Source organism: Theropithecus gelada, chromosome 1 (assembly GCF_003255815.1).
Source record: "Theropithecus gelada isolate Dixy chromosome 1, Tgel_1.0, whole genome shotgun sequence".
Lineage (NCBI taxonomy): Eukaryota > Metazoa > Chordata > Mammalia > Primates > Cercopithecidae > Theropithecus > Theropithecus gelada.
Window position 1 is genome coordinate 51,822,064 of NC_037668.1, and position 13,754 is coordinate 51,835,817.

The following is a 13,754-nucleotide window of genomic DNA, read 5'->3' on the forward strand; positions in this document are numbered from 1 at the left end:
CCACAAAGTGCTGGAAAGATGAACAAATACATTGTTTTTGCTGGCAGCTGGCCAGGGGTTTAATGTGACCCAGGACTGAAGACAGCTAGAAGGTGGAAAATAATAAGAGGCCCACATTTGGTGACAGTGGTTCTGCCTCTCAGGGGCCTGCTGTCACTGACTTATGAGAGGAGGGGTCTGTGAGCCCATCTGGAAACCCTCTTGTGCAGGTGTGAGCAGGTGTGAGCTTGGCAGGTGTGAGCAGGTGTGAGTGCAGCGTGCTGGGAGGCCCTGCTGGGGAGTGGGAGGGATCCAGCCTTCCAGCTGGTGCACATCAGGTACTTCACAGTGCCTGGCACCTAGAAGCACCCAATAAATGGCAAACAAAAGCACCCTGATTTTGACAAAGCGCCCTCCCCTCTGCCCAGTTCTGGTCTCCCCTGGTCTGTTTCCGACCTCCAGTGCCCAGACAAAGAGCCCTCTGTGAAATGAAGGAACTCCAGGCAGGACCCAAGAAAGGGGAGCCTGTGATTACACACTGGCAGTCAGCACTCAAACCACTGAGAGCACAAGCCTGGATCTCCTTCCTGAAAGTGGCAGGGAGAGAAAACTGGATGTGGGCCATGCCTTCGGGTCGGGGGGTCCTCATGCCTGCCGCTCCTGCGCCACTTCAAAGAACTCTCCCATAGCCCTGGATTTTGCCCTCCTTCTATCCACTGCTTCCGAACTTGTACTTATAGGGCTTTGTTTCCTTCTAAAAATGATACAGTAGAAAGAGACAGAGGTTCAAATCCCAGCCCTGCCATCTAGGAAATGTATGACCTTAGACAAATAACTGTTTCTTTGAACCTCAGCTTCCCCATCTATGAACTGGGGTAATATAAGGATTCATCCTCCCAGTCCCTACTAGATTCAAAACTCCTGGAAGGCAGGAACTAGGTCTAATTCATCTCCCTATGGTCCTTGTTTTTGAGCAAGGCCCTGCACATGGAAAGGCCTCAGTGAATATAGGGGTGAATGGGAAGATGAAGGCCAGGTGGGCAGGTGGATGGAGGATGGTGGATGGGTGAGTGTGTGGGTAGATGGTGCATGAGTGGGTGGATGGGTGCGTAGTAGAGGGTAGATGGGGATGTGAGTGGGTGGGTGCATGGTAGATGGAGGTGTGTATGGGTGGGTAGATGGTGGGTGGGGCTGTGGTTGGGTGGGTGGATGATGGATAGGGGCTATATGTGAATGGATGGTGGATGGTGAATGTGTGGGTGGATATAGCCAACTCCATTACATGCTCAGAAGACAGCAGGGAAGGGGCAAAGAGAAGATTGATGTGATCAGCTCAAGTCACATCTTGGTGGGTCCTTCATCAGGAGCAGCTCCTAGAGGGCTGCTCTTTGGCATAAACAATGGCTCTGACTCCCTGCAGGGGCCCACAGCCATGAAGGTTCTGTCTCTCTCAGGTTGACCCAGGTCCTTCCCTGGAGAATATGGGGAGAGAGTGGGCCTAGCCCCTCAAGTCTATTGGACAATCCTCCTGAGATTTCAGCTTCCTGGGAATGGAACTGGGAGGGGCTTGTGTGGCAGCTGCCTCAGGCTCAGGCAGGCATGGCTGAGTGACACATCCAGGCCTCTTGTTGAACCCAAACCACCACCCCTCCTGGACTTGAACTCACACTTCATGTCTGAGTCCTCAATATGGTGACTAAGGGAGCACTGCATCCCCCCCAGATCTACATACTAGTTGCTTGAGTGTCCATCCTCGGGTGCACCAGGACAGAGGCAATCTGGCACAATAGCTGTGATCGTGGGGGCCAGCAGGCCTGGGTTGAGTTGTGGCTCGGCCACTGGGCATTGTGCAGTAAAGGAGACTGTGACTCCCCGACCTTGCGGGGTTGTGAGGATCAGAGGGAAAGTTTGTGAGGTGCCTAAAATGTGGCAGGTACCCACTGGGTATGACCCGTCACTCATCCTGGTCTCTCAGAAGGCCTGAAAACAGGGCGCCTGCTGTGTTCCAACCACATCCCCTCTTCCCTTCCAGAATCTTAGTCAACATGGACAACAACATCATTCAGCATTACAGCAACCACGTCGCCTTCCTGCTGGACATGGGGGAGCTGGATGGCAAAATTCAGATCATCCTTAAGGAGCTGTAAGGCCTCTCGAGCATCCAAACCCTCGCGACCTGCAAGGGGCCAGCAGGGACGTGGCCCCACGCCACACACAACCTCTCCACATGCCTCAGCGCTGTTACTTGAATGCCTTCCCTGAGGGAAGAGGCCCTTGAGTCATAGACCCATAGACGTCAGGGCCAGGGAGAGACCTGGGGGATTCCCTGGCCTGAACCCCCATGGCATGCTTGAATCTGCTCCCTGAACTTCCTGCCAGTGCCTCCCCGTAGCCCAAAACAATGTCACCGTGGTTACCACCTACCCAGAAGACTGTTCCCTTCTCCCAAGACCCTTGTCTGCAGTGGCGCTCCTGCAGGCTGCCCGTTAACATGGTGGCGGCACACGCTCCCTCCCGCAGCATCACACCAGCTGGTGCGACCCCCACTCTCCGTCTTCCTTCAACTTCAGACAAAGGGTTTCTCACCCTTTGGTCAGTTAACTTGAAAACTCTTGATTTTCAGTGCAAATGACTTTTAAAAGACACTATAGTGGAGTCTCTTTCTCAGACTTCCTCAACGCAAGATGTAAATAGCACCAACGATTGACTGGACAAAGTGACCGCCGTGTGAAACTACTGCCTTGCCACTTACTGTTGTATACATTTCTTATTTACGATTTTCATTTATGTTATATATATATATAAATATATTGTACATATATGCAACATTTTATATTTTTCATGGATATGTTTTTATCATTTCAAAAAATGTGTATTTCACATTTCTTGGGCTGTTTTTTAGCTGTTATTCAGTGATGCATTTTGTATACTCACATGGTATTTAGTAATAAAAATCTACCTATGTATTGCGTCATATTACTTCACATGCTGCACTCGTTCTTTTTGGGAGAGTCTGTTGGGAAGAGAGGGCCACAGTGGTCGGGGTCTTGCTCCTCTTTCTCCCTTCGCTCTGGCTCTATGCTGACAGCGGGTTGTCCTGGACTTGAAGGATGCTGGGACGTGCAGGGCACCAGTGGAGCAGAGGTGCCGCCTCTGGATGGCAGCAGATTCCTGATGCCCAGATGTTTGTCTTTGAATGTTACAACCTCAGGATCATTGACTCTGAAGAGAAAGTCCTGGGAAGGGTGCAGAATGAGCTTGAAGAGGACCTCACAGCTGGGGCCAGCAGGCAGCACCCAAGGCTGGGAGCCACATGACCTGAGTCTTGTGCCAGCTCTGCCCCTATTCCCTAGGCCAAGCCACTTTCCCCAGAGCCAGCAACTACAGCTCACAGAAGCAATCGTATGCGTCTCGTCCCAACTCTGCAGCAGTGTGGTCGTGCTGGCACACTGAAATCAGCCATGGTGACAGTCAGAAATTGACAAATGCTACAAGTCAAGGCCTTTATTTTCCTTAGAGAACAAATCACAGATTCAGGCTTGCTTTCTTTTCATTTATCTTTTTTTTTTTTTCCTTGAGATGAAGTCTCACTCTATCACCCAGGCTGGAGTGCAGTGGCGTGATCTTCGCTCACTGCAACCTCCGCCTCCCAGGTTCAAGCGATTTCTCCTGCCTCAGCTTCCCGAGTAGCTGGGACTAGAGGTGCCCACCACCATGTTTGGCTAATTTTTGTATTTTTAGTAGAGACGGTGTTTCACCATATTGGCCAGGCTGGTCTCGAACTCCTGACCTTGTAATCCCCCCCCCCCCCCCTTGGCCTCCCAAAGTGCTGGGATTACAGGCATGAGCCACCGTGAACGGCCAGTTTTTGTCTCTTAGTTCAATTCCTTCATTGCCTCATTTAGCTTTTTTAAGCTGCCAAGTTGAAGTGCGTCTTTCTTCCTTTGGGAGAGCAGACTTTCCAGCCACTGCTACCTGTAGCCCTCAGTTTCTCTGGTATGAAATGCAGGACATGATCTCCGTTGTTTGTAATTATCATCTTCAGAGCCTCAGGACTCACTGGTGGGTCTCCAAGGTCACTACAAAGTGAGGAAGGGGCTGCAGCAGGCCCTGTGTATCCGCCCCCCCAACTCCATCACCACAGCTCTGCTTCTCCCCATTTAAATAGGATTTCTTGTAAACGTTTGTCTGAATAAAACTTTTTTTTAAAGAGTGTGAAAACCATGATGCCTATAAGAACCTTCCAGCGCTGACAGAGTCTGTGGTCCTAATTCCCAAGCCCCTACCTAGAGTCAAGGCTACGGGCAGGTGAGTCTCTAGCCTAAGGCACAAAAATTAAGGAGTGCCCAAAAGCTCAATAATCAAGATAAATAAGTTTAATGCAATATTTTTTAAATTAAGGCAAAAAAAAAAAAATGCATGGTGAACAAAACATCACAGTTTTTTTTTTTTTTTTTTTTTTTTTTTTGAGACGGAGTCTCGCTCTGTCGCCCGGGCTGGAGTGCAGTGGCCGGATCTCAGCTCACTGCAAGCTCCGCCTCCCGGGTTCACGCCATTCTCCTGCCTCAGCCTCCCGAGTAGCTGGGACTACAGGCGCCTGCCACCTCACCCGGCTAAGTTTTTGTATTTTTAGTAGAGACGGGGTTTCACTGTGTTAGCCAGGATGGTCTCGATCTCCTGACCTCGTGATCCGCCCGTCTCGGCCTCCCAAAGTGCTGGGATTACAGGCTTGAGCCACCGCGCCCGGCCAACATCACAGTTTTGAAGACAGGATTCGTATTACTGATGTTTCCTTTTGCCTCGGGTTCCCATTAGGCTTGCCTGCCACTGTGGGAGGGACCCAGTGGGGCACCCAGAGTTGCTCTGCCAGGCCAGGCCTCACTGTGGCTGTGACGCCCCCGTGATGTCAGAATGAGGTGATGCGTGGAGGTTAAATGACAGGAGCGTGGAACCACAGCCACGCTGTAGGTGCTCCGTGTGTATAAAGTTCCCACCTCCTGTCCTTCCCAGCTCCCCTCCCAGAGCCAGTCAGGAAGCTGGAAGGTGTCACTGCTCAACCTTCACCTGTCACTGGAACCACCTGGGTGGCTTTTACCCCCCCGCCTCCCCACTGCCCAGACCCCACCCTGGAGGAGTTAAATCAGCATTTGTGGGTGGGCCCCAGGCCTCAGTACTTTTTAAAGTCCCCAGGTGGTTACAGTGTGCAGTCAAGGCGGAGAACCACTTCTCTGGAGAGGCCACAGACGTACAGGCCTTGGAGCCTTTGTAACCTCTCAGTATCTGGCAGGGTGAATGCACAGAGAGACTTACAGCATCAGTCAAAGTCTGCTGGGAGATGAGGGAAGGAACCTGGCAGCTCCTCACCCACCGTGCACCTGTGCAGCCTCCACCAAAACCACCAGGGCACATTTCTTTTTGCCTCCACATAAAGAGACAAAGGCTATCAGGCCTAGACAGGCCATGTGGACTCCATGGAGGGGCCTGTAAGCCTTGAGAAAATTCAGTCCCGCCGGCAGAGGAAGTCAGGGAAAAGCGCAGCCCCTGGGCCCGGCCACTGCCATTCCAAGATGATCTCCCACTCCAAAGAAGAAAAAGGTCTAAAAGGAGTAAAGAGAGGCCTTTCCAAACAGGTGGTCACTTTAGAAAGGAACCTGTGGACTGCTGGAAAAAGCATCACCTGCCTGCAGGTAGCTTTCGCCCAGTAGATATACCGTGAGTGAGTGAGTGAGTGAGGTCAGAAAGGGACAAATGAGAAAGGCAGGAGTGAGGGAATGAATGAATGTGTAAATGAATGAAGGAATGACACAGGGAAGGGTGGGGCTTCCAGGCTTGGCCACCTTCAGGGTGGACTGCTCCTCCTTGAAGTCTGCACCTCAGGAGTCCCTTCAGTCTGTGGCAGGAAGTCATGCCGGAAGCCAGCCTGGATGGGTGCGTGGGGAAGCAGCCAGGGGCTCTGTCCACTCCTCCCTTCTGCTCAGGAACCCACTGGAGTCCGTGGGGCTGGGGTGCAGTCTCCAGGGAGCAATGTCTCCAGCTCAAAACAAAGGCAATGGCAGCAGTTCGGCTAGCACGCCAGGCCAGAGTGGTAGAGCCAGGCCAGAGTGGTAGAGCTGGCCCCCAAGTTGTAAGCTGCCACACACATGGTCAGTATCCTCCTGAGGAATGTCCTGGGGAAGCTGGGCGGGACGGGCTGATGGCAGGGGTTCTCCTCGACCTTGTGTGACATCCCTACAGCACCGGGATCCATTTCTTGTCCTCGTTGTAGAGGAAGGACTGCTTTCCCGGGAGCTCTGGCTTGTACGTGGCTGCGAGGGGAGAGAGAGGAGGAGGCATTAAGAGAGAAAAGGCCCATTGCTGCAGTCTCTGGCATTCTACCTCAGAGCTGGAAAGGCCTGGGGACCCCTGTGCCAGCCCCTGTATATTACACGAGGGGAGACAGAGTGGAAGGAACTGGCCCGAGGTTATTTGGCTCTTAACGGGCCCAGGCAGGAGTCAAACTCTGGCTTCCTACCTTCTTTAATTCTTTTCAACTTCTTTAACAGAACAAAATTTACAAAACTATTTTCTATGAAATTCGAAAAGAAATTGAGTAAAACAATATTCTTGAAGCAAAGTATTAGCTTCATGGGGTCTTGTTTTATTTAGTTCAGGGATTTCCATAAAAGCAGAAGGCATGACAATTGCAGACGTGGTTCTCTAGGAGATGAACAGGGCTTGGGAATCACAGCCCCAGGCGACCGGAAACTCTCATGTTGATACTGACTTGGTTAATGAGGGTCCTGTGTGCGACCTCTCTGTTCCTATACTTGGGAAGCTGCTGAGGGGAGCCCATGGCAGTCCAGGTATATCTGAGTTTACTGGAAGCTGAGAAGGCAGATGCCGATACATACATGTGCCCAGGAAACCCCTCGCAGAAGCCCACCTTGGCATGGGTGATCAGAGTAGCAGGAGCTGCCTGTCTCTGTGTGCCAGGTGCCTAGCACCACAAATGGCATGGAAAAGTCATTCGGGCAATGCTTCTAGAGGATGTGGCCGAGCAGGGTCAAGCCAGGATCCCCACCCATGCCCTGCCCTCTCTGGAGCTCACCCCTTGTATAGAGCATATGCATGTTTGCAATGCTGAGTTCTCCTTGACTGACCAGATGAGCCCCAGATCAAACCTCTATAGCCTTGCTGGTGTGATTATCACCACATTTGCAAGGCCAAAGCTATGCGAGTGACTTTCTCCCTGCCCAGTCTGCCTTATGTTAGTCTCACCTGTGAGTATGGAGCAGAAGGAGTCTCCCTACCTGACTGCAGCCTCCGGGGGCAAACCCAGGGCCTAGGTCATCTTGGCTCCCGAGCACAGGAGCATCGTCAACACTCATGGAAAGGCTGAGTGTAACCAAGCTGGCGGCCATCGTAGCTCTGCCTTCGTCCTCCTGTGCCACCTGCCACACATGTCAGTCCCCAGTGCTTTGGCCATGGTCAGGGTGTGGTAATAGCAAAAGTGCTCTATAGAGAGCTACAAATAGGTCAGGAAGCACAGAGACTGCCCATTGGAGTGAGTCCCTCATGATATTAGCTCCCAGGTAGATCCCAGATATAACAGGGGATCCCTACTTATGCTTGCCTGTAAAAAGGGTGTGGCGCTAGATGGCTGAAAAGTGCTGCTCCATTGGACAATCCCTGGTTAATTTCATTAACAAACAAGGCACAAATGGGGAAACGCCTGGCGCTGCCCGCCATGAATTCGCCACGGACCTGTGGCCAACCTGCTCTCCAGGGCTTCTTCAGCTGTAAAATAACCTGGCCACACTAGACCAGTAGTTTAAATATTTTTAAGAAAAAGAACTTTTCTGGCTGGGCACAGTGGCTCACGCCTGTAATCCCAGCACTTTGGGAGGCCAAGGCGGGCTGATCAGTTGAGGTCAGGAGTTCGAGACCAGCCTGGCCAACATAGAGAACCTGTCTCTGCTAAAAGAACAAAAAGTAGCTGGGTGTGGTGGCATGTGCCTGTAATTCCAGCTACTCGGGAGGCTGAGGCACGATAATTGCTTGAACTTGGGAGGTAGAAGTTACAGTGAGCCAAGATTGCACTACTGCACTCCAGCGTAGGTGACAGAGCGAGACTCCATCTCAAAAAAAAAAAAGTAAAAAAAATTAATAATGACAAAGAAAAAGAACTTTTCTGACACGCTGACAAAAGCTACGGCCTCCTTTCCCAGAAAATAATGTCTGTATGTGCCAAGTCTGCAGCCAACTGCAGAGTCACAGACCCCTTCAAGACTATCTTTGAGCCTTTTACATGTTCATGGTCCTCAGTACGAATCCCTGGCCTGGACCATCTCTAAGAGCCCCTTCACCTTAAAAAACAAAACACTTTTGTACTGTGAAAATGTGAACGGATAACGCTTCCAAACTACTCTCATCCCTGTCACCTATTTGGGAAACAACCTATAAATCAGAGGCATGTGACGACCCAAGAATGACAATTCCAGAAGATTTGGTTTTTATAATCATTTAAAACAATCCTCTGACCTGGGCCAGGCAGGCCTGGCTGAGCGGGTGCCGCTGTCCACCGGCTGGTATTAGACACGAATGACGCGCTCGAGATGAAATGCTTGCGGGGGCCTAAGTAGTCCACGATCTCATACTGACCAGGACCTGGGAGAGGCGGCTTCGGGGGCAGAGGCGAAGGCTGAGCAGAGAAGTTCAGGATGGGGTTTTTCCTTTGGGAAAGATAAAAACGGGAAGATGTCACTAAGGCAGTCTAGTGGGGAAGGCATAGTTTCTAGACGCAGCCAAGGCCTGCACAGCACCAGGTTGTCTGCAAGAGGACTGGACGTGGCACCTGGGCAGAGTCCTAGCTCCACTGGTAGTGAGCTGGGAACCCCGGGATCTGTTTCCTCATCTGCACATGGCAATCATGATAGTAACTACTTTGAGGTCAGGGTTGTCAGGATAAATGAGATGATGCACCTAAAACACAGCACTTAGGACAGGGCCTGGCACACAGTGAGAGCTCGGTGTGCACTGTTGGAGACGTGGAGCTAATCAGAAATGGCAGGCAGTGTATATCTCATGTGCCAACTCTGATTGATTGGTAGTGCCTAACTGGAGTTCTGTGAAAGAAACTGAGGCCTCACATGACTCAATGCGAAGAGGCCTTGGTGAGCCACTTGTGATGTCTGCCATGATCAGGGAAGAGAAAGAAGCATCCCACAGCCCAGAGATTTGCCATCCCAAGACCAGCAGGTCTTTAGAGGCCACTGTAACATTGATGTTCCAGAATCCTACTAAATATCATCCTGGGGAGGCAGGAGGCATGAGTGGAAAAGCACTGGGCTGGAAATCAAGAGACTGCATAACCCTTACACTTACACTGTCATTGTTTTCAGGTCTATCTTCCCCTCCTTCAAGAAAGGGAGTCTATCGGCCGGGCGCGGTGGCTCAAGCCTGTAATCCCAGCACTTTGGGAGGCCGAGACGGGCGGATCACGAGGTCAGGAGATCAAGATCATCCTGGCTAACACAGTGAAACCCCGTCTCTACTAAAAAATACAAAAAACTAGCCGGGCGAGGTGGCTGGCGCCTGTAGTCCCAGCTACTCGGGAGGCTGAGGCAGGAGAATGGCGGGAACCCGGGAGGCAGAGCTTGCAGTGAGCCGAGATCTGGCCACTGCACTCCAGCCTTGGCGACAGAGCGAGACTCCGTCTCAAAAAAAAAAAAAGAAAGGGAGTCTATCTTTTATTTCTGATATTGAGACATTAAATGAAAGAGAAATAGGACCTGTACTTGAGTCCCAGCTTGGTCATTAATTCATTCTGGGCTTCAGTTTCCCCATCTGTAAAAGGAAGGAATTAGACAAGATGACCTCTGAGGTCCCTTCCTGCTGTGACCTTTCATCAGGCCTTGATTCAAAGTTCTACTGGGTTGTCAGAGATTTCTGGGCTTGTTACAGGAATCATGCTACTCTCCCAACCATGCAATAGAAGGGCCGCCTCCTTCTGGCTCACACCCAGGGCTTCTTCTAAAAGGCTTCTCACCAAAAGGGGAGAGGAGGTACTCTGCACTGAATGGCCAAAGGAGCCTCCCCCAGCACTCAACGACCAAGGGAGCCAGCCCATCCAAGCAAAGGAGGGGACTTGGGATTCCTGGCCACGGGGGCACTACTGCACTTTAGCCAACAACTTCTCAAACACAGAGAGCTTGAGGGGACCCAAGTGATATCTTCTTCAACCTCCTTAGTTTTCTAAAAATGTTGGTGTCCAGATCCAACTGATCCAAAGTTATAGGCACGTTCATAGGAATGCTGGCATGGAACTCAAGTCTTTGGCACCTAGCAATATGGAGGAAAGCATGATGGCGGAGGGGACTGAGTTTAAGGGTCACAAAGACCTGAGGCTGAATTCTAGTCATGCCACTTCCTGGCTGTAAGACAAGGCCCCTGATCTCTCTATAGCTTAGTGTCAGTATACACAGCATGGCACGGAGCAATGACACTAACTTTATAAAAGAGTTACGATGACTAGAGAAAAGGTATGTAAAGCACCTAGTAGAGCACCAGCACATAGTAGGTGCTCAATAAAGATAGTTGTTATTCTTCTGATGATCCCTGTGTCAGCGTCACTGTGTGCTGCTTGGTGACAGACAGGCAATTGAGCCTCGTAAAAGACTGATTTAGGACCCTTCCACCTCAGAGTCATGCTGAGGCAGGGGACACCCCCCTTGTCAGGGAGGACACTGAAAGTCATCATAAATGTGCTTGGGTTCACATCTTGTGGTGGAGGAGCAGCTGGCGTGGATGCTTATATTTAGAACAAAGGTACCCACAGGGAAAGCGGGTACATGCTGCCTCCCTGTTTGCTGTGAATCTGCATGGAAGAACTGGTTATAGGGTGTAATCAACAACCTCTCCCCTTATAAATAAAAGCTGGCTTCTCCTTGTTCTGGCTTGCGGTTCCCCCTTCAAAACACCTCCAGACATTTGATGAGTTTGTGGCTGGCATCATAGAGAGACAGGTTTGATTCCTGGAAATTAAAGCTGGAATGAACCAACCATTGTATGAGGTCACCCCATAACTGGTCTGGGTCACTCCATGCCCAAGATTCCCACCCTGTTCTTTGAGAACACCATGAGGTGTCTGCTTTCTTAGCCAAGGACAGCCTGCAGGAGGCTGGAGCACGCTGAGTTAATGACTCACCAGTGTTCTTGGCAAGATGGGTTAGAGAGGTCCCTTGCCTTCCATTCCTTCAGTATGCCCAGGAGAGGCTCAGAACCTTCAGCCTAGCTCTATGGATCTTTCATGAGCACCAGCCATGTGTGTGACTCTGGGCCAGACATGCTTGGGAATCCAGGCAGTTCTGTACTAAGACACGGACCCGAGTGTCCTTAAGGGCTTGACAATCCGCTGCCAGCAACAGCCATGACTGGTGACAACTTCAGGCAGTACGGGCTTTGCACTCAGACAGAACTGGGTTTGAATCCCCTCTTCTCCATTCACCAGCTATGTGTTCTTAGAAAAGGCTCTTAACCTCCTTAAGCCTCAGTTTCCTCATCTGTAAAATGGTGGAAATAATACTTCCACCCAGATTGTTAGGAAGATTAACTAGTGCTTTACTTGTAACATTTGTTTAAAAACATGAAATCTGTTAGAATAGAGGTTAAAAAAAACCAAAAACAAACAACAACCAACCAAAAAAACCCCAAAACAAACAAACAAAACTGCATTGAGAGCAGAAAGAAACAGAGACAGACGGACATTAATTCCAACAGGATGAATCCAGAAATCCACCCAGAAATCCAGAAAGTCTTCAGGTGAGGGGCATTTCCAGCAGAGGGAACAGCAGGCGCAAAAGCATGGAATGGGGAAAGCTGTAGCTGTTATGGCAGGAATTGGGACACAAGGAGACAGACGCTGAGCACCTAGACTGCCTTCAACCCTCCATCCACCGGCGAGTTCCTGGGTTGTTCACTGGCTTCTGACCCTCCCCACTTACAAACCCTGATGAAAAGTTAAAGGCAAGATCTATTTATGGCCTCTCAATCCAGCCTAATCTCCCACGTACTGCTGCTTCCGTTTTACCTTCCAGAAACACTCAACACAACACAGTTCAGCAACTCCATGCCTTTGTCCCTGCTGTTCCTTCTGTGAGGAACACCAACTTTCCCCGCAAACTTGAATTCAATTCTTGACGTTCTCACTTCCTTCAGGGAAACTTCTCTCCTCCACCGACACCCATCTCACCACCCCGCACCTGACTGTCTTGGATGTTCCCATCCTGTGACTCAAGTGAGGAACATGGGTTTTGGAGATGGATTTTGGAGGCAGAGGGACCTGGATTCAAATCCCAGCCCCACCACGGTAAACAGCCTGCACTTCACTGTAAACTCGGAGTGACACGCCCACCTGGAGGAGAAGTGGAAGGATGACAGCAGATCGCATCTGAGAGCTCTCAGCTCAGAGTATACGGCCCTTGAATACATTCTGGCTATTCCTTTGCACTTATAATGTTGCATTTTCTATGGCTTTTACTTGCCTAGCTCTTTAAGGGAAGGGAATGTGTCTTCCTCAGCTTTGAGGCCCCCAGCCCTATCCTAGGAACATTTGCTGAAGTGCAGAGAAAAGCAGAGGGCTGGCAGCAAGTAAAGGCGCCCAGGCATCTGAGGCCCACATGACAGTTTCATCCTCATCCAGGGCTGGTCCCTCCATGTCGAGGTGGGGCTGGCAAATCACAAAGGTCAGGCCAGATCAAACCCAGGGCAGCCCACAGTGCACTGTGACCAGGGCTTTTATGAGCCTCATTACTCAGTTATAAAAGCCAACCTGGCCCTGCCCCGTGGAAAGAAAACATCTATCAAAGGCTCTGAGTTGGCCACAGCTGGATTAAATGTGTTTGCAGCTTCCAATGCGAGCTGTTTGCAAATCACCTAAGAATAATGAATGTCTTAGAGGACTCAGCAGGCCACTTGGGGAAGGCATCCGAGACCCTCCAGCCACTCCCAGGCACACATTCACTCTGCCTCAGGGATTCCCAGGGTTGGGAGGGATAAAGGGGCAATTTTTCTCATCATTAAAGGGCAGCCGATTGCCTCTGGGGTGGAATGCAGTATCTATTTAACAGGGTGGTGGGTGACAGATCACAGCCGCTTGGGAGGAAGCATCCCATATCGAATTGAAAATCCCAGGGGAAGTTAAGGTGGGCCCAATCTAATTACCAAAATTGGAGTGGGGCCAACGGGGCTTGATTTTTCAGCTCGAGCTGTGACAAGACAGCGTGTCTGTGCAAATCCAGTGGCTTAAAACTCCAGGAAGCAGATCAAGGGTTAGAAAGATGACCCTGAGTGTTGCACCTCCTTGCCGGGGAGCATGAGTTGGAAGGCAGTGCCTAGGAGGAACTATTTTGATCTCCAAAACTCTCACCCTGACTCACCCTAAGTCATTGAGTCACCACTGTGACGGATATTGAAGACCTCAGAAGTGAAACCTTGGCTGACACTTCACTTTGCTTCTGAAGACACCCTGGTAGCTGAGAACTCCTCTTAGCTTTTGATTCAGCAAGGTGGCCATGGCCAAGGAACACCCGATGGTGTGACCTTTAGCTAAGGAGCTCAGAAATGCCAGTGCTAACAAACGGCCAGCCCCCAGCACAGCATCTGCCCTAAGGGGCCACACTAGAAACCCTAGGAAGACACAGAAGACCTGCTCACCTGCTTTGATAAAAATACAAGTTACCATGTGAGTTTTGTGGGTTATCTCCTTTTATCCTTGCAACCACATTATGAGGTATTCT

General features: G+C 50.6%; 2 protein-coding genes across 5 annotated transcripts in view; one reads left to right on the plus strand and one right to left on the minus strand.

The window, feature by feature from the left end:
• Nucleotides 1-12,469, plus strand: part of GRHL3 (grainyhead like transcription factor 3) — a 45,388-nt gene extending 32,919 nt beyond the window's left edge. For 3 of the 4 annotated variants that reach the window (XM_025378327.1, XM_025378317.1, XM_025378307.1), the window contains exon 16: nucleotides 2,012-2,958. In XM_025378327.1, coding sequence (XP_025234112.1) covers nucleotides 2,012-2,126 — 115 coding nt within the window. In that variant the 3' untranslated portion in view covers nucleotides 2,127-2,958. Of the gene's footprint in view, nucleotides 1-2,011; nucleotides 2,959-12,174 lie in introns of those variants that run through there. The other variant, XM_025378298.1, reaches the window with a different exon arrangement.
• The window catches only part of STPG1 (sperm tail PG-rich repeat containing 1), a 56,432-nt gene continuing 47,438 nt past the window's right edge, over nucleotides 4,761-13,754 (minus strand). Inside the window, exons 8-9 of the mRNA XM_025378471.1 lie at nucleotides 8,500-8,690; nucleotides 4,761-6,284 (exon numbers count right to left, since the gene is read on the minus strand). Of these exons, the coding sequence (XP_025234256.1) occupies nucleotides 6,208-6,284; nucleotides 8,500-8,690 (268 nt within the window). The 3' untranslated portion in view covers nucleotides 4,761-6,207. The remainder of the gene's footprint in view (nucleotides 6,285-8,499; nucleotides 8,691-13,754) is intronic.